General features: G+C 39.9%; 4 protein-coding genes across 5 annotated transcripts; 2 read left to right on the top strand and 2 right to left on the bottom strand.

Annotated features, from left to right (window-relative positions):
• Positions 1 to 4,437: 4,437 nt before the first annotated feature.
• Positions 4,438 to 7,232, top strand: LOC112187815 (protein bicaudal C homolog 1-A). The gene is made up of 7 exons (XM_024326761.2): positions 4,438 to 4,674; positions 4,976 to 5,091; positions 5,581 to 5,636; positions 5,743 to 6,278; positions 6,378 to 6,458; positions 6,675 to 6,737; positions 6,922 to 7,232. The coding sequence occupies exons 1-7, from the start codon at positions 4,630 to 4,632 to the stop codon at positions 6,982 to 6,984; spliced, it is 960 nt and encodes a 319-aa protein (XP_024182529.1). The 5' UTR covers positions 4,438 to 4,629; the 3' UTR covers positions 6,985 to 7,232.
• Positions 7,233 to 7,274: 42 nt separating this feature from the next.
• LOC112187816 (zinc finger AN1 domain-containing stress-associated protein 12) lies at positions 7,275 to 8,192 on the bottom strand. Its single transcript, XM_024326762.2, has one exon. It carries the CDS (start codon positions 7,969 to 7,971, stop codon positions 7,399 to 7,401), a length of 573 nt encoding a protein of 190 aa, XP_024182530.1. The 5' UTR covers positions 7,972 to 8,192; the 3' UTR covers positions 7,275 to 7,398.
• A 2,394-nt stretch (positions 8,193 to 10,586) lies between these two features.
• LOC112187254 (U-box domain-containing protein 40) lies at positions 10,587 to 12,849 on the top strand. The gene has a single exon (XM_024325974.2). The coding sequence runs from the start codon at positions 10,997 to 10,999 to the stop codon at positions 12,665 to 12,667; it is 1,671 nt and encodes a 556-aa protein (XP_024181742.1). The 5' UTR covers positions 10,587 to 10,996; the 3' UTR covers positions 12,668 to 12,849.
• Positions 12,850 to 13,346: 497 nt separating this feature from the next.
• LOC112187253 (probable disease resistance protein At5g66900) lies at positions 13,347 to 18,638 on the bottom strand. 2 transcript variants are annotated; one of them, XM_040514156.1, is made up of 6 exons: positions 17,730 to 18,638; positions 15,682 to 15,840; positions 15,440 to 15,525; positions 14,950 to 15,311; positions 14,579 to 14,796; positions 13,347 to 14,394 (listed from the first exon to the last, which is right to left on the bottom strand). In XM_040514156.1, exons 1-6 carry the CDS (start codon positions 18,340 to 18,342, stop codon positions 13,373 to 13,375), a joined length of 2,460 nt encoding a protein of 819 aa, XP_040370090.1. In that variant the 5' UTR covers positions 18,343 to 18,638; the 3' UTR covers positions 13,347 to 13,372. The 2 variants fall into 2 exon arrangements, with proteins under 2 accessions (XP_040370090.1, XP_024181740.1); XM_024325972.2 differs by having other exon boundaries at positions 15,440 to 15,840.
• Between the last annotated feature and the right edge of the window lie 3,415 nt (positions 18,639 to 22,053).

Genomic DNA, 22,053 nt, shown 5'->3' on the forward strand with positions numbered 1-22,053 from the left:
TGGTCATACGTGGCATTTGGATGATTGTAATTGAGATGATAGAGAAATGGTCCCCTTAGGAGTCCTTGCTTGAAGGCTGCCAATGCCATTGTTTTATCAAGATCGCAGCACTGAGATGCTGCTGCTCTCCACCTAGTGACGAATGCCTTCAGTATTTCCTCTGTGACCTGCTTGACATTGAATAATTGAGTAGTATTGTGGTGTCTGGAAGATAGTAGGATGAACCGAGAGAGAAAAGCGTGTGATAGTGCGTGGAATGAGTCGATGGATCCTGGCGGGCATTCAAAGAACTTGCTCATTGCCTCAGTATCCAACGTTTCGTTGAATAAGTGGCAGAGAGTGGCATCATCAAATCCTTGTTGTTAGTGACTTTCTTGAAGGTGTCCATGTGAATGAAGGGGTCAGTCATGCCGTTGTAATGTGACATCTTTGGTGTCTTTGCATAAGCTGGTCTGACGGCCTGTAAGATCCTGGCTGTGAATGGTCCTGGTTTAGACGCAAAGAGTGGATTTGGGATTGGCGCCGGGGCGCCTACCTTTGCCCGGATTAGCATTTTCTCTAATTGTTGCATTCTCTCTAGGATTAAGGTTGTTGTGTCGCCAGCGGGCCCTACCTGGAGATTCCTCTGAACTAGATCCCGCCTGGGGACAGGTGGATTGCCCTCGGTTCTGGCCCTAGCTGCTAAGTAGCTGTGACTCTGCTTCCTGTTCCATCATTAGGCGGGGCAGGGGAGGTGGGCCCATTCCCAATAGTTCTGGTGGGTTCGGCGGTACCTGCATCTGTATGATTGGTACGGGTACCAATTCGCCAGTATTGGGTCGACTACGTTTGGTGCTCCGTGATTGCTCGCTCTGGGCAGGGTTAGCGTTTGTTCCAGCGCCCTCTTTAACTCGTCGAATTTTGACATCCGCGTTACCACCTGCTTTTGGGCCTCACCCTTCTCTCTGCGCTCTTGTTTGAGCTCCCTGTTTGCCTTGTGGAGGTCCGCTAATGCCAGCTCATACATAGTGGCAAAATCCTGGCCGGGTGGGAGACTGTTGCCGGGTCGGGCCTCCGCCTCACCCTAGGTCAGCGGTACCTGGGATGAGCCTTGGGGTTCCGCGTTGGGGTTGACCCGAGTGTTGAATAGTACTCGGTTAACGTTAATCGAGGGGTTGGTGGGATGGGGGTTGGCGGATTGATCCGCTTGTTCTTCAGCGTTTCCTCCGCTACTGTTAGTCATGGTGCTTGTTGTGGTGGGATGGCCTTTTGCTCAAGGATTCCCATAGACGGCGCCAATGTTAATGCTTTAGATTTAGGCGATAGCCCAAGTCTTTGGTTAACGCTGATCCGATGGGCGGACCGCTACTTGCAACGTTCTCAAAGCTTCTGCTTCCTTTCAAGTGAAATACAAAGCTGCATCAGAGGGAGACGGGGCTGGGCGGTCTTCTCTTCTCCGATGCCTAAGTTAGTCAATGTATTTATTTTGACAGAATAACAATAAGTAAGTAGTAAATGCGTAATTAATGAGGAGAGAGGAGAGAACCTTTTATAGGTGGGGAAGAGGCTGACCTCTTCCTTGTTTTCGATGTGGGACTGATATACTTTAGTTCCCAGATTCTAGAGCTTCTGATGCTAACTTGATGCGGCGCGTCAGCGGTGATCTCGGGGTGAGCCCCTCAGGCGGTAGCCTGTTTGGCTGTTTTTCCATAGGTCACACAGTTGACGATAGCTGGTACCGCTGGCTGTATCATGAGTGTGGCTCATTATAGCTAATTATGCTTGCAAATGCTTATGTAAGTACAGAAACTCCTCAACACTTGTATATACCCAACACAACAAGCGCTTGATTATTTGGTCAATATGTCGATCCAAAGTTGTAGCCGTTCAAAAGAACATGATCGTAATCAGGGGAGCAAGTTGTTGAAACAAGTCCCAGATGAGATTATGAAATTGATTTTGCAGCGCTAGACATATTAGACTGCCTTGCGTTTCGTCAAGTATGCCATCCTTGGCGTGCCCTAAGCAAGCATTGCCGTCCTGCTCCTCATCAGCTTCCATGGCTTCTGTGTTATCCTCATCCCTCCTCATCAATTCATATATATACCCAACCCTACAAGGTAGGCTTAATGTTATAAAGCGCTTGATTACTTGGTCAGTATGTCTATCCAAAAGCACAGGCGTTCCAATGAACATGATCATAATCAGGGGAGCAAGTTGTTGAAACAAGTCCCAGATGAGATTATGGAATTGATTCTGCAGCGACAAAACATATTTGACTACCTTGCGTTTCGTCAAGTATGCCGTTCTTGGCATGCCATAAGCAAGCGCTGCTCCCCTGCTCCTCAGCTTCCATGGCTTCTGTTTGATTCTGACCCTTTCCACATCCAAGACCACTGCTTTGTTAGCTGTCTCAGTGATCCCAGGACTCACTATTCAGTCCCGCCAAAGTTGTTTTATGAGTCGAGATGTCTCGGATCAGTTGAAGGCTGGTTGATCATGGCTGCGCGCATTCATAGAAGTTCTCCTGTTGTTAACTTGTTATTGAATCCAATATCAGGTTGCCGAGTCGAGCTCCCACCACAATCCACAATTTCAGGCCCTCGGAGCATCATACTCGACTTCTTACGGAAAGCAGTGGCCTCTTTCGAACAAACGAAGCGTGTTCTAGCCTTTGTGACGCTGGTCGTTTGGCTTTCTGTAGAAACATTGATGAATCGTGGACCCTCATTGAGGCCGGAGAGAGGAATGTGGTTCTCAATTTTGAAGACATAGAAATAATCAATGGGAAATTATATGCTGCAACAACCCACAACCAGGGCCGGTCCTGAAGTTGTGGAGGCCTAGAGCAAAAATCCAAATGAGGCCTTACTAATTCCAACATAAAAAAAATATATTATAAAAACTTGGTCAAATTAATATAACAAGGCAAATAAAAATAATATATAAGAATGAAAAACATAATATATAGGAAAATTAGCCGAAAAATAAATGAAAAAACATGAGAATGTAAAAGGGAAAAGCAAAAAAATGAAAATAAAATAAAATAAAAGAGAGATTACTATAGATCGAACACAGGTCATGGGTGGAAAATAGATAGTGACTTGGCCAACTGGACTAATTCGCGTTTCATTAAATTGTTTGACATTTTTTTTTAATATATGTTATATACACATATTCTGAGATCTGAGGCCTCCCGAGATTGGAGGCCTAGTGCGGCCGCACCACTTGCACTACCTCAGGGCCGCCCCTGCCCACAACAAGACTTTAATGGTGTTTAACATCTAAGGTGTTACCTATACCGCTGAAAGGGTGATTAACCTTCCCTATTCCAGTGTCGAAGTCTAATAGGGTGATGGATAGCATCGTGTATGGCACCTACATTTCCAATCCCTACATAGCAAGAGATGTTGCAACGAAGGACCTGTTTATCGTTCATTATATAAGTATTGCCTCATATAATATTTCTGATCGTCAAGTCCTTATTATACTCAAGGATTTCGAGTGTTTAAGTTAGAGTGCAATAGCAGTGATGATCCTCACTGTGAAGAAGTTTTTTATCTTGGTGACCGGACATTGTTTGTAAGCGACCTTGCCACCAAAATTATATTTTCTAGCAGCGACTTTAGTGGTTCCGATAATAAGAGACTTAAACTTATGTTTTATATCGGAGATACAATTATAAAGAGTCCGAGATAGAATTTGACGTATTTTCCTTTACAGATAAGAGCATCAAACTCTTGACTTTCCCTAAGGCCATGTTTGTTTCCCGGAAAGTGGGCATTGGGAGAGAAAATACTTTCATTTCCTGCGTTTGGGGACAGCCAAGGAAGGGAAACACTTTCCCAAAGGAAAGGAAAGTGATTCATTTTCTTTCCAGTCAACCAAACATGGCCTAAGTATGTCTCCCTTGAGGATTTGTTCAAAGGAATGTTGGTTTGGTTCACACCAAATCCTTGGTCTACCAATCATGTATTTCAGATTTAATCAAGTTTATTTACTTATTTTTGTTGGGTAACTTGTGTCGATCTTCAACATTTATGTATCATATGGAAGTTCAACTTGAATATTAATATCAAATTGTTTGTTATTTGCATATATTCAATAGTCTAGTTCCAATCTAACCATTAAAGAGTTATATTAACCATCAAATAGCATCTCTACAAAAAATCAATGCAAACAGAAATTATTTATTCACTAAGTCAGATCAAACAAATAAATGATTAGTTATGAAAATGTTAACTTCCGCCAAAACTGTTCGTCGAAAAAGTGGCGTTACAATTTTCACAGACAAAATTTATTCCAGTCGGCCAATGGTACTTTATTTTTTTACAAGTTCTATGAGTTTTAAAGAAGACAAAAAAGAAAAAGGCAAAAGCCTGGAGACTCGTTGGATTTGTAGGACGAACAGATCTCAACGGTTGTAAAACCTTGAGCTTTAGAAGCATGAGACAGTCGGCCCAATCAGATTGACCTGACCCGGCGCCAATTCCTTAACTCCAAAGGTCAAGGACACGCATGAAGCCAACGCCACGAAATTTGATTCCTTTCTCTAAAATCACTGCATAGATTGATTCTAGGGTTTCTACTCGGCTTTCCTCTTCTGCAATTAGATCGCCAAAGCCCACTTTACGCATTTGGCTCGCGGCTATGTCGAAGCCCAGGGTCACCATCACCCTCGGTCGCTCTGGTCAGGTACTTTTTGCTTCTCACATTCCATAAATCTTTCATGGTTTTTCAGGTTTTGATCAATTAGAGCTTTTCGTTTCAAAAAGGAAGATTCTTTTCATAGACTGTGTTGTGGGTTTTGTAAATTTCAATACTTTTTCTGTTTCTGTTTATAATTGAGCTTGAATTTGTCGTAATTTAGCTATTTTTAGTGCCATGAAGGACTGAAATAGTTGTTTTGGTTGTGCTTGGATTGTTGAGCTTGAATTGTAGGTTGATGGGTTTTGTTTGTGTGTGGATTTAGTTACTTATTGTGGAAGTTTTGTAGGTTGTGGAGAGGGGAGGGACATCAGACTCTGTAAACATGCGTGGCGAAAGAGGTATGGTTTCGGGAGGTAAACGATCAATGAGAGACAGGCTTGGGAGTAATGCTCATGGAAAGCGGTACTTTGTTCTGTTTCTCTTAACTTATACATGGCACTGATCAGCTTAGTATTTGATTGGGAAGTTTTGTGATGCTGTAGGTTGGGAATGATTGTGTTTTTCCACTAGTTTGGTTCACATAGTTTTAATGGCATAGCAGCCACACCACTCTACAGTTTAAACCAGCATCACTGTCACATATAGATCCCGAATCTTTTTCGTTTTCAAAATGGTTGAATTGTTAATGTTAGCCTTACCCAGAAAGGATTAGAATTTGGGAGTAGGGAAGTGCATTTTGTTTCCTTAATCAGGTGCATAATGTAAAAAAGGGGAAATGTGTCTTCTCTTTGAACATGTTTCAGAAGCTTATAAGAAGAGAAACGTGTTTCTCCAATTTGTAAAAAGTCATCGTTTGTTTGCGAAGGTGGTAACATGTTTATGATTGTGGATATTTGGTCTGCATTGTTATGTTATTTATATCTGTCATGATGTGTTGAATCTGAATTCCAGGCAACGAGGAGATGGAAATGGAATAAAATGGAGAGGGGGTGACAATACATTACATGGTAAACCATCTTGTCTGAATTGTAATATTACCAACGTTTATGTATGATTTATTATCTTTTTATATGTTTTCTTTGTATTGACTTTTGTTCATTAAAACAAGTGAAGATTCACGAATCAGTCGAAATGACCTCAGATTGAAACTGTTGCGCAAAAGATCATTTAAGCAAAATGGGGGAGTTGTTGCAGAACGCAAGCAGATGGTCCCGCGCCCAAAGCTTTCAAAACCTGCTCATTCTGCAGTGAGGTATCAGATGCCACCGCACAAGTCAGAAACAAATGAGAGTAGCTTCCTGAGGCAAATTCCTTCCAGGGAAACTGCAGCTGATTTGTATCATGTAAATCCACAGAGGAGCTTCAACTCTTCTCAAAGTAGAGAAGGATTCCGAGCTAGATCCCCCAATAACTTTGTGAACACTTCTTATGGGCCATCACCTCAAAGAAACTTTGGTGAGCTGCAGTCAGCATCATCCTTCAGGGCAGCTGACGCTCCTAGAGCTGGCCAGTTCCTGAGAAATGGTATGGTTGGTTCGTCTCAGCCAACAGATTCCTTCCTTTTCAGAACAAAATCCAACCCTCAAACTGCCAAGCCAGTTGGACAGCTTGTGCCAACAAATTACAGCATGCAAAAAGTCCCTTATATGGTACTACTTTCTGGCTGTTGCACCACTTTAGCTTCCTTTTAATTATCACTTCTTTCACTTTAGTAAGTTGTATAATATTGCTCTCTCTGCATTGTACAGGGGGAGGAACCTCTAAGTGTTGCTAGTTTATTGCATAGACTTGGTTTGGGCAAATATGCTATTATTTTCCAGGCTGAAGAAGTAAGTAACCTATTCTTAAGTTTATCGAACATTTTATAGTCAGATTTTTAGAGGTGTGCCTTTCTTATTTGATTGTCATTTATAGGCCTTTTGATTTCTGAGACAGCAGAAAATATATTAGAATATGAAGTTCTGATGATTTCAAGGAGTAATGTTGATAATCAAATCTTTTCTCTTTTGGTTTTGGCCTTAATGCTTTGATTGTCTGATTTGCAGGTGGACATGGGTGCTCTGAAGCAGATGGGGGATAAGGACCTTAAAGAGCTGGGTATACCAATGGTAATATTAATGCACCAATATTTTATCTTTGTTCTGATCTATATCTTTATCCTAATTTGTCCAGATCATCAAGCATGTGATTTGAAACTTGTGTTTTGTTCTGCTAGCTCAGTTGTGTATCCTTCTTGTGTTTCCCATTGGTAATTCATTGCACAATTCTTACAGAAGGTTGTTTAATTTGCAGGGGCCAAGGAAAAAGATTCTTCTTGCACTTTTGGCCCGCGGTAAACGACCGCCACCACCGTAATTTTTACTTTGAATGCTGCAATGTGTAAACAGCGTTTCTCATGTGAGAGATTCTCACATGTTGTATCAGAGATGTTGAGTGTAAGGTTGATGTTTGAGTAGGGGTTGTTCAGTTGAATAATTTCCTCCATAGGTATTGCTGGTTTGAACATGTTTAGTATACCATTTGTTTTACATATAGAAGCGGGACATGAGCAAATGTATGTATTTACATCTAGTGTTCAACATGCTAATTGATTATTTTGTATAGACATGAGTTTACAGTAGTCTTGTGAGTTTGAATATACATGATTATTGGAAATTTGAGACTTAGCAATGTGAAGAATTTCAATTACCATAGCACAAATACAGAATTTGATTGTTTACATGTGAGTATTGAACTTTGAATGAAAAAACAAAAGCCCAGTAATCTTTCTCAAAATGCCCTAACTGTTGGAGTACTGGGAGGAGACTTGGAACCCCTCTCACTCTTCCCACAATCTTTCCCATTCCTCGAAGCAAAAGCAGCCAAGAACTTTCCATTCCAGGCCCCTCTGTTCGCCGCCACGGCCACCGCCTTCGCATCCTTCTTACATTCATGGTCTGCCGGAAACCGGTGCTTGAGGCAGACCTTCAAATGGCAAGTCTTGCAAGTACTATTATTCGAAAAGGTCAGAACCTCCTTGCACCTCTTAACAGGGCACGTGGGCTTCTTCTTCTTTTTCGGGTCGCAATCCCCGGACCTGCTGTGCCTATCCAGCAACACCTTCTGGCTCTCTTCGCCGTCGTGGCCGGTGGTCTCGATGGAGGTGGAGCAGACTTCACAAATTATCACTTTCCGGCTGTTGTGATCGGATTTGGGGCAGTCGTGGGACTTGTAAGAGCGGTGTTCGACGCAGAACACGTCATGGCAGCCGGCGCATTTGAAAGGGAGGAAATCGAGTTGGTGGCAATCAGGGTGCTGGCAATGTCTTCCCAAATCTGGAAAAGCTTCTGTTCCTCCTGACATGTTTGGTTTTGGGGTTTGATCTAAATTCAATAAGAAGGAGATCTCAATTTTGGGGCAAAACTTAACGAGGAGGGTTGTGTGGTTGAAGATATATATAGAGGGTTTGGGTGTTCTGGGGTTGGCTTGGAGGAAAAGCCAAAGCCAAAGCCAAACCCAGACTGAATGAGGAAGAAGGTTCTAGTTTTCACACGCTTCCTTTCCCGGAAAGGAACGGATTATTCATTATTGTTTTTTTTTTTCCTCTTTTCCGCGGCTTATAATGAGACGAGTTTTTATGGCGTCATCACAAACGCACACGCCCAACTGAAAACCCAACCTTATTATGATATAATTAGAAACAAGTAACCAATGGGTTGGTTCAGTTGGCATGGATGTATTTGTGGTTGAGTTTCAATTCAAGTTTGATTTCAGCTGCAATCTATAAATCTCTTACGAAAATTTATACCCAAGAGTTGTGATGATAAGTGGTTTTTCAAGATTGATTTTGTAGCCTTGTAGTTGTAGGTCTTATCATAGAAATAAATAAATTAAAAACAAGGTAAAAACACTCGAGTTACAAAGGTAAGTGAGGTAACTCTCATTGTTGGGGTTTTTACGACCTTAGCTGAAGCCCAATTCTCAATAAGAGGATTAATAGGGATTTTGGGTTTAGTCTACGTACTACGTATTGGGTTTTATTTTCTAAAAATCTCATTTCAGAGTTTAGAATTAGGGCACATCAGTCATTTTATCATAATTTTCGACCTCATATGCGTCACACGTAATCAACTTGACGGTGTCGTGATGAAAAGTTGACGTAGGTACTACGTTGATAAGGAACACCGGAATGGCAAGCAAAAATAAGGAACACCCCCATAAGAGAACGGAGCAAGTCAACGATAATTGGGGGTTTTTATCATACAGATGGTGGCCTACCCATGGATGGGATCACAAGGGCCATGAACTATTATCAACAAACAAAAAGCTCATGGCAATTTGCAAAGGTAGAACACAATTTAATAAAGTTTTAACAGTGAGATAACAAAAGAGGATCAAACAACGAAAATTCTTAATGTCTAACACAGTGCATGCAATTAGATTGCTGTCGTTGGATCTTAGTGGAAGATTGGAGCAATTTAAAGGCAAATTAAGATACAATAATTCATGCTGCTAGTGACATTCACAACTCAAATGAAATGTCAATTTTATTCCGCCTTTATCAAACTATATTATCGTACAAGAAAAGTTGATTAACCTTGGGCCCTCTCAAGCCTTTTAAGTATTGGAAAAATCCTACAGGCGAAAAGTGCAGGTAATATCTGGTGAATGCAACCAAAGCATAATTGAGCATTTGGGTTATTTTACAAATAATTAGGGGATCAATTAGGTCAAGGTTGTTGCCATGGATTCTCCCTGCCTTTCTTTCTTTGAAAGCTAAAGAAAATTAAATAAAAAAATTAGAAAGGAGATACCAAGAATATCAGATTGTAAATTTTTCTGGACTAGTTTCACAGAAAAACCAATAATGACCGTCTTCTCCTACAAAATGAGAAGCTGGTTTCAACTGTAAAAATGAAGAAATCACCACTCTGAACTTATAAATTAGTCCATAAAGCTTCAGATTAAGGAGGAAAAGAAGGAAAAGAATCTGGTTTATGTCAAGATGGACCCATCTCTGTTGGGTAGAGAAAAGGAATCAATATTACTTTGGTAAAAGAAAGGGGGATATTGTCCAGCCTAAAACACAGATATAAAGTAAAGCAAAAATGAATGGCTACAGAAACTTAACAATTAAGAATATGCAATAATGATGAGAGTTGTGCTGTTCTAGTTGGAGATCTCTAAAGCAATGCAAATTAGTCAGAGACATGCATATATTCCCATGAAAATACAATTTTGAAAGAAAAGGGGGTCTGTGAGTGAGGTGAGAGAGCACCTTTTTCTTTCTTTAAACTTTCAGAATGGTGGGATCAAAGCGGCTTAAGCAGCGCGTATTTTGTCTGCAGAAGTGCCTAGAAGAGAAGCTTAATCCGTGTTTAGTCACGGATTAAAACGCTTTAAAATTTACCAACACATAATTCATAGCATAAAGTAGAGAAGAATAGAGATCGATTAGCAATTATAGCCTAGGCAAGAAAGGTAGAAGGTGCTTTAGCTTTCGGGCTTTTCATGTTAATGAAGTTGATTGGTGGGAAACTGGATTGGTATGAACAAACTTGTTAGGTTTAGTATTTGGTAACAGATTAAAGAGAAAACCTAAGTCTTGTAATCATTTAAAGAATAAACCTCAAGGATATTCTTCCTTATAGTTCTACATACTCTTTTATGAAATCAAAACAATTTACATAAAAGAAAATAGTCACTTGCTTTGACTGCTATTGCTTTCAGGTCATAGTCCTACAATGCTACATACCCTGAAGTCATTGGGGTTAACAGAGACATACGTCACTGCAACCAATGCATTACGTTTAATCCAAGTAACTTAGTAACACTAAGTCTGTTCTTTCTCCATGACAGGAAACAGTAGAGATTAAAACTTGTGTCGACCCAAGTTTACAAACACAGAAAGTCGACAATCGTAAAAAGCAGAGAAAGTACTTTTGGATTCATATGCTTGGTGTCACATTCATATAAAACAGTGTCCAAATATAGTAGTACACTTCAATCAATAGAGCAATCCTGAAATGGTGATTAAATTTCACTTTCAGACAGCAAACAGAAATGAATGGGGGGAATTACTTGCGTAAATACCTGAAGCTCTGGCTGAGTTATTATAGGGCTCTTCTTCTATGATTGAACTAATAGGAATCTGAATCCCATTCCCATCAAAACTCTATCTCCAAACTCCAACAGTCTCCTCCTCATTCACTTCTCTTTCAGTCACTGCTTTACCACCATACCACAACAGACCTGATCCTCAGCGATTTTAGCAACCCAAAAATTTCAGCTTATCCAAAACACTTCAATGGGGTTTAACCATCTTTCCCACTGGAGCATAAAGTTAACATCTTTCATTTCATAAGGGAATCAATCCATAATTTCAGATATGGAGTTTAAAGACGGTCTGATGAGATTAGTAGTCCACAAATCCAAAGAAACCAATTGCGTTTACGACACCGGAGATAGATTAACAGAGATAATAAGCTCTGCTCGGAGCCCAAGCCGGAGATGGAAGCTGTTTCACAGGTCCTCATCTGCAATTCCATCAAAGCCTTCAAAGCCTCAAATCCCAAGAGAGTTCATTTGCCCCATTTCCGGGTCATTAATGGGCGACCCGGTTATAGTTTCCTCGGGTCACACCTTCGAACGCGTCTGCGTCCAAGTCTGCAAAGCCCTCAACTTCACCCCTAATCTCGTGGACTCGCCCCCACCTGATCTCACCTCCGTCATCCCCAACCTCGCCCTCAAGTCCACCATCCTCAACTGGTGTCAAAATTACTCGATTGCCCCTCCCAAGCCACTTGACTCTATCTCCGCCGATAAGCTCGTCCGTACATCCATGGCTTCCGGCCACCTGAAAGTCTCGGTTTCCGAGAACGAGTCGCTGATCCGAGGCGTGGAGGAGACGCCTAACGTGAGCTTCAACCACGCGGCGACCGAGTTGACTCGTCGGCCGAGTCACTTCCACTCCAGCTCCGACGAGTCGGTCAGCGACGCTGCGTTGACCCCGCCGCTGCCGTTCTCGACTCAGCCGAGCTGCTACTCGTCGCGTTCGTCTTCGTGTTCGGAAATCGAAGCCCTGACGAATTCGAACGAGGAAGACGAAGTCTTGGCCCGGCTCAGAAGCGTCCACGTGTCCGAAATCGAGGAGGCTCTGACGTGGCTGAGGAAGATCACACGGACCAGAGAGGACGCCCGGGCCCACCTCTGCAGTCCTCGGCTCCTCTCCGCCTTGAGACCACTCGTCGTTTCCAGGCACGCCAATATTCAGGTGAACTCAGTCGCAGTTTTGGTTAACCTGTCGCTGGAAAAGTCAAACAAGATTAAGATCGTACGGTCAGGAATCCTCCCGCCTTTGATTGATGTGCTTAAGGCGGGAATGCCTGAGGCGCAGGAGCACGCCTCCGGTGTGGTCTTTAGCTTGGCGCTGGATGACGATTGCAAGACGGCTATCGGAGTATTGGGGGCTCTGCCGCCTTTGCTTCACTTGCTGAACTCGGAGGGCGAGCGGACTCGGCACGACTCGGCACTTGCTTTGTACCATTTGACATTGGTTCAGAGTAACCGGTCCAAGTTGGTTAAGATCGGGTCGGTTCCGGTTCTTTTGAGGATGGTGAAGTCGGGTCACATGACGGGTCGGGTGTTGCTCACATTGTGCAACTTGAGTTCGTGTGCGGACGGGCGGGCTGCGATGTTGGATTCAGGTGGGGTGGAGTGTTTAGTGGGGGTGTTGAGGGGGAATGAGTTTGATTCCCGGTCGACTCAGGAGAGTTGTGTGGCTACATTGTATGGGTTGAGTCGTGGGGGTTTGAGGTTTAAGGGGTTGGCGAAGGCGGCCGGGGCGGTGGAGGTGTTGAGGGAGGTGGAGAAGAGTGGGAGTGAAAGAGGGAGGGAGAAGGCGAGGAGAATGTTGGAGATGATGAGAGGGAGGGAGAAGGAGGAAGAGGAGGAAGTGGATTGGGAGGAGTTGCTTGACTCGGGGTTGGGAAGTCGAACTAGGCTTCAGTCCGGTTGTGGTGCATTGGGTGGGTCTTGTGTTAATTCGTCTGAGTTTTGAGTACATATTTTTTGAGGTTTTCCTGAGTTTTGTGATTGTTGTAATTATTGAGGTTTTACAAAAGCTATATTATGATTTTGTGGCTTTTAACCCTTGATTTCTTTCACCCAAATTGCAACAAAACTATGATTTTTTGAGCAAAAAGAATGAATTCAATAATGAGAAAAGCTCTACTTCAATTAGATTGTTCAATATTCTAATCTTAATGTTATTCAATCAATGCCATTAGCACTTTAGCAGCATTCTGATTCTGTACCGAAATCAATTCATTCAGTTGCTCAAATCAATTACAGTAAAAAGCCATGAATATCTTTATCAAAAAAAAAAATATATATATATATATATACACACACACATACACACACGGAGCGGATTGAGAGAGGACGTCCGCACTTTCGCTAAAGTGCGGATGACGGCGCTGCAGCCCAACTCAGGCCGGCGCCAGTTGCCAGAGGGAGGCCAAGGGTCGGACGGACCAGTCTGCAGTCGGGTGGAGTCGTCGGCGACGAGGTTGCAGCGTTGCAGGTCAGGTTGCTGCCCAGAAACCTGCAACCTCAACCTCCTTCCGATCCGACTCGCGCTGCTGTCGAGGCCTGAGCGGGGCTGCAGCGCCGTCGTCCGCACTTTAGCGAAAGTGCGGACGTCCTCTCTTGATCGGGCCTATATATATATATATATATATATATATATATATATATATATATATCAGTCTTCCTTCTTATACACCACGATGCGAAGGTTTTTGATTGTGGGTAACAAGGGTGTCCATAGATGTTTTTCGTCCCACTTATCGCATATCACTTCCTCTAACTGCTCAAGATCTGAAACTGATTGAGGCAGGTTTCTCAATTCGGAGCAACGACTCATTTGCAGCATTCTTAAACTCTTCAATTCACCAATCTGTTCAGGCAACTCCTTGATTTTTCTGCAATTATGAATGTCAAGAAAGTTTAACTTTTTGAGATTTCTAATCGACTCTGGCAACTCTGACAACCTGGCACAGAACCTTAGACTCAATACTTCTAGATTGACCAAATTTCCAATCGCTTCAGGCAAGGCAGATAGCAAATCGCACCACATGATGCGGAGATTTGTTAAACACTTCAGCTCACCTATGTGTTCAGGCAATTTCTCAATTTTATAGCAAGCAGAAATCTCAAATTTTTTTAATTTGTTGAGATTTCCAATCGAGTCTGGAACCTCTGAAAGCTCTAAATTGTACCGAAGCCTCAACACTTCTAAATTAACCAGATTTCCAATCGCTTCAGGCAAGCTAGAAAGCACATTACAACTGCTGATTGTGAGCTTTGTTAATTCAATCAGCTCGCAGAGCTCTGCAGGCAATTCCTCCAATTTGATGAACCAATCAATGAACATTTCCTTTAGATTTGGAAATACATGTGATAATTTGACAGGACCGTTACCGAGAGATTCACCGTTTACCAAATATAACTTGTGTAGAGTCTTCAACTGTACCGGGCTCTCGGTTATGAAAGAAAGATTGAGGCCGTCTAATCTTATACTCCTTAGATTTGATAAGGAATCCAGAAGTTGAAAATTATCTATGTTATTATAAAAGCTAGAATTTATGAGAACGAGCATCTTGAGCTTTTCCATTTTCTCCACACATTCGGGCAAGGCAAAGTTATATTGCGTCTGAAAATTCAACACTAGAACTTGTGCTTCAGGTAGTTGCATGTCGGGCCATTTCACAGAGAATTCTCCATCTGCGAACAAAATGTTATTTGATGCGAGTATCAAACGTGAAATAAATTACTATACAGACACTTGATTGTTAAAGCTAGAGAGATTGAGAATGGAGATCAGATGGGACAACATATATCCACCAGTTGCTACATTTATAATCAAAGTTTTGTATGTAAATAATTGCATAAGTAATTACTTACGTACCAGTTGAGATTGATACAAGACGAGCCTTGATGGGTTGATACTTCTGTTCACTCCACCACTTGGGAAGATTGTTTCCAGATATTTCTATAATTACTCTTTCTCTATGCTCCATCGGATCTCGTTTCGAATGGTAGATAGCCAATTCTCTAAGCAAATCATGTTGTTTAACAGTGTAGTCACTATAGTCTCCATCCTCCTCAACTATCAACCCAATACCTCTATATATTTAATTTATGAATAAAAAAAAAAATTAGTTGTTCGTACATAGAGGAGGACACTATTGAGAATAAATATTGTTACCTAATGATCTATTCTGCAACTAAATGAAATATAGTACGTATTGAAAAAACATATAAACTTGTGTTGCGTACCTAAATCGTGACAAATTAGCTAGACTGCGATTGTTGAGTTCATAGAGTTTGGCAATGCATAAAGTCCCCAAGTCCAAATCATACAACTCTGCCCACATATCAATGAGAGCTGTAACTTCGATAGTAGCATCTTCTGGAAACACACCTAGGTCTAAGAAACATTCCTTAACCATAGGCATTTCATTATCCAAGGCATCTAAGCTAGTTTTGAGGCGAAGAAGCAATTCTGTCTCAAAATCCAAAATAGAATAACCTTTCGACCATTCAATTACTCTGCTTCGCCACATTTCTATAGGTTTACCGCAAAGTGATCTTCCCACCACTGTAATGGCCAGTGGAAATCCATTACAGCGCTTTACTATCTGCATTGTTGAAGTTTCACGAAGATTAAAAGTGGTTAGATACCTAGTACCTACTTTATGTTATACCCATGAGATTTTTTTAGCTAGTCAAGTAAGCTTAAATATATGCAAGAAAGGAATCGCCCCACCTCTTTTGAAAGATGTGTTGGAATATGAGAGCTCTTATCTCCCAAGGATGCTGTATGATGAAATAGCTGCATTGCATTGTCATTGTCTAATAGTTGTAGACGATATGAAGAACCGAATCCCAAAAATTCAGACCTCGATGTCACTAAAATCTTGTAATTTGACATTTTGAATTCAAACGTCTGAAGAACAGATTCTGATCCAGACCAAACATCATCCAAGACCAACAATAAAGGATCATTACCTTTTTCCTTCACAATTTGTTGCAGCCATTTCACTGGAAAAACTCCATTCTGGAAAGTAGGTACCTCATAACCCTTTTGTTTGTATAGCACTTTCATAATAAGCTCCAAATTGGGCTTTTTAGAAACAGTGACGAAGAAGATGTTGTTCTTGAATTTATCTAATCAAATTCAATATAAACACATTAGTTTGTCATAGATCTCGCGTTTTAATTACAATGTTAATTATACGATTCCATATAATTTGATTCTTTAGTTCTGTTTACAAGTATTAACTGTGTATAAATGTACGAGAAAAACCATAAATGCAAATTTCACTAGTAAGAAAAATGTATTGTGCAATTTTCTCAAAAAAAAAAAAAAAAAAAAAAAAGCTATGATGCATGGCGTTGTATAAAACACACATTCAAATGCTAAATAGTGTGTTTTATATAACTCCTTGGATCATAGTTTTTTTTAAGGAAATGGCACAATACCTGACTCTGTAAATGTAAGGCTAAATTCTAATGTTGATCAGGGTACGTAGCAATAAAAAAAGAATGATACACACACATACATATATAATATATTATAGGGAAAATGATCATTTTACCAAATTCTGGGGTTAATTAACCCCGCTCAGTGTTTGGGTCTAATAGATTGCCCACTTACCCAATATTTAATATATATTTTGCCCTAATACTCAATTAAGTTTTTTTTTATTTTTTTTTATTTATTTTTGGGACAATTTTGCCCTCTCCTTCTTTGTCACTTAGAGAGAGAAGTCATTGGAGACCTCGCCGAACTCCCGCGACCGGTGACCGCTTTCCGGTCAACGGAATCTGAATCCGGCTACCTGACCGGTGACCGGATTCAGGCGTCCGATTTTACTGCCCCCTAATAATACTCAGTAATCATATTATTGCCCCGGCCCCACCCCCCCCAATAATTCTCCAAATAGTATGATTATTGCCCCTCAATAATATTATTATTGCTCCCAAATAATATTATTACTGCCTGAGCCGTGAGAGACGTTGAACCTGACGATGGGCTCACGATCGTCATAATGCTTTATGTTAGGTGATGCTTTAAAAAGTGAAAACTACTGAGTACTTTATCAATTAATACCGGCCATGAGTACTGCATGCGCACTACTTTTTCATTATATTTGGTCAATATCCCTATATTATATACATATCTATATGCAGATGCCGTTCTAGAGATGGTCTTCTTATTTTAAGAATTTGAAAATTTTTACTATTTTACAATAATATATAACCTAATTCAATAATTTCAACTATTGATTCTTTAGGTTAATATACAAGAATTGTGTATACAACAAAATCAACCAAATCCATAATCATTTGATCATTCAAAATAGTGTAAATAAATATAATCTGTTAGATAATTTAAACTAATATTGTGCTTATCAAATGGTTAAATGTTGACTAATTTTTTATAGGATTCATACGCGTGTATGTAATTAGAGAATGAATAGTTTAGATTATTAAACTACATGCTAAGAATAAAAACATCTTCACATTTCAAGTTTAAGGAGGTTATCTCTAGATCCTCCCTCTGTATATGTATATTGACATACTAACTATATTTATGTGTGTGCAGTCCTTCTTAACTAAGGACATCCTTACCTAAGCTTAGGTACGGATTTCCAGTTTTTGGTCACTGTTCGATCACATATGCACATTTTAACTGTTCAGTTTTTAAGTCCTAATGTATAGATCATCTCTGCAAAATTTCAGCCAAATTGATGATGGTTAAGGCATTCAAAACTGCAAATTACAACAATGTACACGAACGGTTCCGGTTCGACAGATTCAGCTCGTTCGTGTAAATTGCAGTTTTGGATGCCTTAACAATCATTAATTTGGCTGAAATTTTGCAAATGATCTATACATTAGGACCTAAAAACTGAACGGTTAAGATGTGAATATGTGATTGAAAAGTGGTGAAAAACTGGAAATCCGTTCCATAAACTGAAGTAAGGATATCCTTACCTGAGAGATTTTGTATGTGTGTGTATATATATATATTTATAGTAATACACTAATACCTTTGACGTCTTGATCTTGACAAAACTTTGATGCCAAAGTAGTTTTCCCACATCCTCCGGGACCAGTCAGTACAAGCCTCGATACCTCATCCTTAAACAATTCCGTCTTCAATTTCTCCAATGGAATATGCAATCCAACTATAAGTGGCGGTAGTTCAGGTAGTGCACACCGATCTTCAATTTCTGGAGATTTGTTTGGATTCACAATATCTAAGATTTCATGTAGCATACCATTGTTCTCGTCTACAACACCTGCTACACGCACATTCAATAAAGCTAACTGATTCTCAAGAGATTCATTCAACTTGAGAAGTTTGTTGGTGTATTTGTACTTCTTGTAGATGTGCCAACTACGAACCTCAGAGCAGTTACCCACGAGCATTGCGCCTTCCTCCATTAGTACTTGTAAGTCTCTTAGTACTGGATCCTCTGGACAATCGGATTGCTGGTTACGCTGTACCATCTTGTGAATCATCCGTCTCAAAGAGTCTAGCTTAGATTTGATGTCGGTGGAGAGGGACTTAAAGAGTAGATTATTGGCAATCAGCTTTTCCACACCGGCATACAGTGCGTCGAGTGCTTTCCCTACAACAAAATCCCCCACAACCGCCATGTTACAGTGCGAGCTAGCTCTTTCGATCTACACTTAAAATAGAAGAACAGAATATTGGCCAAAGAAAGAAAGAAGACGAGAGGAAAGCAATTCAATGGTTTTCTCTTGCTTGATTTATTTGTGACATGCTGATATTGTTAGCCAAGTAAATCTTATATACGCATCCTTGCGGGATTAAGAAGAATAGGTTCGCTTTGTTTAATGGAAAACTCAAGTTGGAGGCCAACGACTTTGCCATAATGGACTGACCCGGCCGGTATATGGTCTTTCTTTAAACTTCTGCACCTATCGAGCCTACTGTTTCCCGGAGACTTTCATGGCAAGGAAGGGACGCAACCTACATGGCATCAGCTAATGACTTTCATCAGTTCATGCACATGAAATTAGTCCTAGTTAATTATATGATATAGCTGTCATGAGCTAGCTCTATAGCTCTAGCATGATCAAATGAGTTAACTATATTTATCAGACATTGTAAAATAATTAAGCTCTAGTTGACTAACAATGATCGATTCACATTTTTAGTCTATTAGTTATGATTACTCTTAACCTAATCCGCCATCCCAGATCACATTCACACATGAAACATGCAAGTTGAGTAAAATTAATTAGCCACATGATGCATACATCTTGATTACTATATATCCTTTTCTGATGTATATAGAAGACTTCTGAATCAAAAATTGATATTTATCAGCAATGGTACTCTTTCATTTTTTTATCATACTCTTTGGTCTTTCTTATTAAATGATGGTATTAACTATTGAATTTATCTACTAATGATGAAACGATCTACTACGGCTCATTTAAATATAAATGTTTCTGCTATTGATGGACCTCCAAAACCTCAAAAGTCAAAACAACATAACACAATTGATGAACTGTCAAGTTCTTGTTATTTGGACTCCAAAGTGCCCATAGTATATCTGCCAAAATGAAACACCCTGCCTTCCGGCCTCTTTTATTCCCGGTCGACTCAGGAGAGTTGTGTGGCTACATTGTATGGGTTGAGTCATGGGGGTTTGAGGTTTAAGGGGTTGGCGAAGGCGGCCGGGGCGGTGGAGGTGCATGTTGAGGGAAGTGGAGAAGAGGAGGATGTTGGAGATGATGAGAGGGAGAGAGAAGGAGGAAGAGGAGGAAGTGGATTGGGAGGATCTCATTTTTTGTTTCCTTTCTATCTAATTACAACCAAACGATACATTTGAATGAAAAATAAAATTAATTCTCATTTCATACCATGATTTCCTGCCATCCAAACGGGACCTCAAGGTTTTGGACTCCAAGGTGCCCAGAGCATATGTGGGCCTAAACACCATGCCTTCCAACCTCTTTTATTTGTGGGCCCAATTTTAAAGTTGGATCGTCTTTGTGTTACAACCCTAACGAATTCAAATGAGAAAGAAGAAATCTTGACCAGGCCCAGAAGCACATAAGTGTCGGAAATATTGATCACTTTATTAATTTCTAGAAATTCTTCTATGCACCAATGGTGCAAGTGACCTAAAACTTATAAGAGGATCTCAACCGTTGATGTTTATGGGTAAGATTAGTTAATATTTCTCATACATCAACTATTTTTACCACTTTGAGGACTCATTTTACCACTTAAGGACTCATGTGGTAAATCAAAAAATTTACAAATTTACCATTTAAGGACTCATATTACAACTTTGAGGACTAATATTACTATTTTGATGATGGATTTTACCACTTTAAGGCAATTGTATGCATGTCATACGTTAACACATTGTAGAATTTCTCGATATTTATAATCATTTTTTTTTTAATAACTCAAAAGTGTATTTAATGTAATTCAGTCATTCATTCATGTTGGTGCAAGTGCACATCGGTGCTATGAATTTCCCCATTAATTTCTTATTATATTTCTACTTGTGATGTTTAAAGTGATGGATATTCATTAAAACTAGGCATGTTACTTGAGTAATGTAAATGGTACTATTTAACAACTACGTACCTTATGTGACAATTAATGAGAGAATCCTATATCAATATATTCCCACATAATATTGTGGTTTCCAAGTGGCCGGCATAAAAAAAAAAAATTGGTAACAGTATAGATTTTGTTTATTTCTTCTGACTTCTGAAGTTATACATCATTTTCTGATACACAAGAATTTTGAATCAAAAAAATTTATGATCATCGTTGTAGGTCTTCTTCTATTTTGTTATTCTTGTTCACATGTGTTTTTGTTAAATAATTGATAGTTGCAATAGCTTGCAAGAATAACAAGTTACATAAAAGGGTCTTGCTATTTAAACCCAGCAAATTTCTAAGTGTACCCGGCATTTTAAATATTATCTTATATTTCCTGTTTTAGCCCTGTTTATATAAACCCAACAAACATTCTCCATCACCATCTTCAAGGTTGAGAAACTGGAACTGTGAAACATCATAAGTACACAGCAGTGTTGAAATCTTTAGTAGCAGCACTTGGTGTTGGGATTGTTGGCTGATCGAGTTGGTGGTTTGATGTAACATTTAGACTCTAGTCATAAGCTTGTGTGTAACATCGAGTTGCACTCTGGCTTGCCATTCCCATCTACGCCACCAAAGCATGCAATTTGAAAATTTAAACATATATAAAACAGTATAAACATATACTCCCTGATCTTGATTATCAGTTGTTCTGGTCTTATAGAATCACATAGTGGCATTAATGCCTTGTTGTCTGCTCTCAGCGTAGATGATGATAAGGACATCAGAGGAGCCACATTGAGGAACATGCACACTTCGTTGTCATAGACATAGCCATTTTTGCTTTGTATGTAAATCTCAGTATTCTAAAGAATCAACTTTGTGTGGTTTAGGCTATGCTAGCCTGGTAATGGTTTGTAGACACTGTGCAGAATTAGAGCCATATTTATAGTGAAATTTAGATCTGCTATGCCTCAGCCGTTACAGGCCGGCTTTTCCAAAGCTGATGCATGTAGTTAGCCTAATTTGTTTAAGAAATCTTTGTGAACATCAGGTTGGGTATCGGCCGGATTTTTCTGTTTTGGGCAGGCTTAGCCGCCTGTGTATTTTTGCCTGATTCATTTATAGAGTTGCTATATATCCTAAATCCTCCTACCATTTGGAATAGCTGGCATTAGAATCAAAAATCACACAAGCTGACGACTAAAGTCTAAATGTTACATCAAACCACCAACTCGATCAGCCAACAATCCCAACACCAAGTGCTGCTACTAAAGATTTCAACACTGCTGTGTACTTGTGATGTTTCACAGTTCCAGTTTCTCAACCTTGAAGATGGTGATAGAGAATGTTTGTTGGGTTTATTTAAACAGGGGTAAAACAGGAAATATAAGATAATATTTAAAATGTCGGGTACACTTAGAAATTTGCTGGGTTTAAATAGCAAGCCCCTACATAAAACAACCTATTATCTATATAATTAGGGGTTTGTCTAGGTTACATCAATATATCAATACATCAAGTACACTGTTCAATTAAGAGGTACACTAGCTCTATGTATTTAATAAGTTAGTTTGAGATTACTTTACTTATGTATTGAACAAGGATAGGGATTCCGCGAACTGGAAATTATTCTATGCACCGACGGTGTAAGTGACCCAACCCTTATAAAATAATCTCAACCCTTGATATTTATTATCAACTTTATTTTTAATAAACAAAAAGTGTATGTAATGTAATCTAACAATTCATTTATGTTGGTGCAAGTGCACGGC

This window comes from Rosa chinensis, chromosome 2, assembly GCF_002994745.2.
Source record: "Rosa chinensis cultivar Old Blush chromosome 2, RchiOBHm-V2, whole genome shotgun sequence".
Classification (NCBI taxonomy): domain Eukaryota; kingdom Viridiplantae; phylum Streptophyta; class Magnoliopsida; order Rosales; family Rosaceae; genus Rosa; species Rosa chinensis.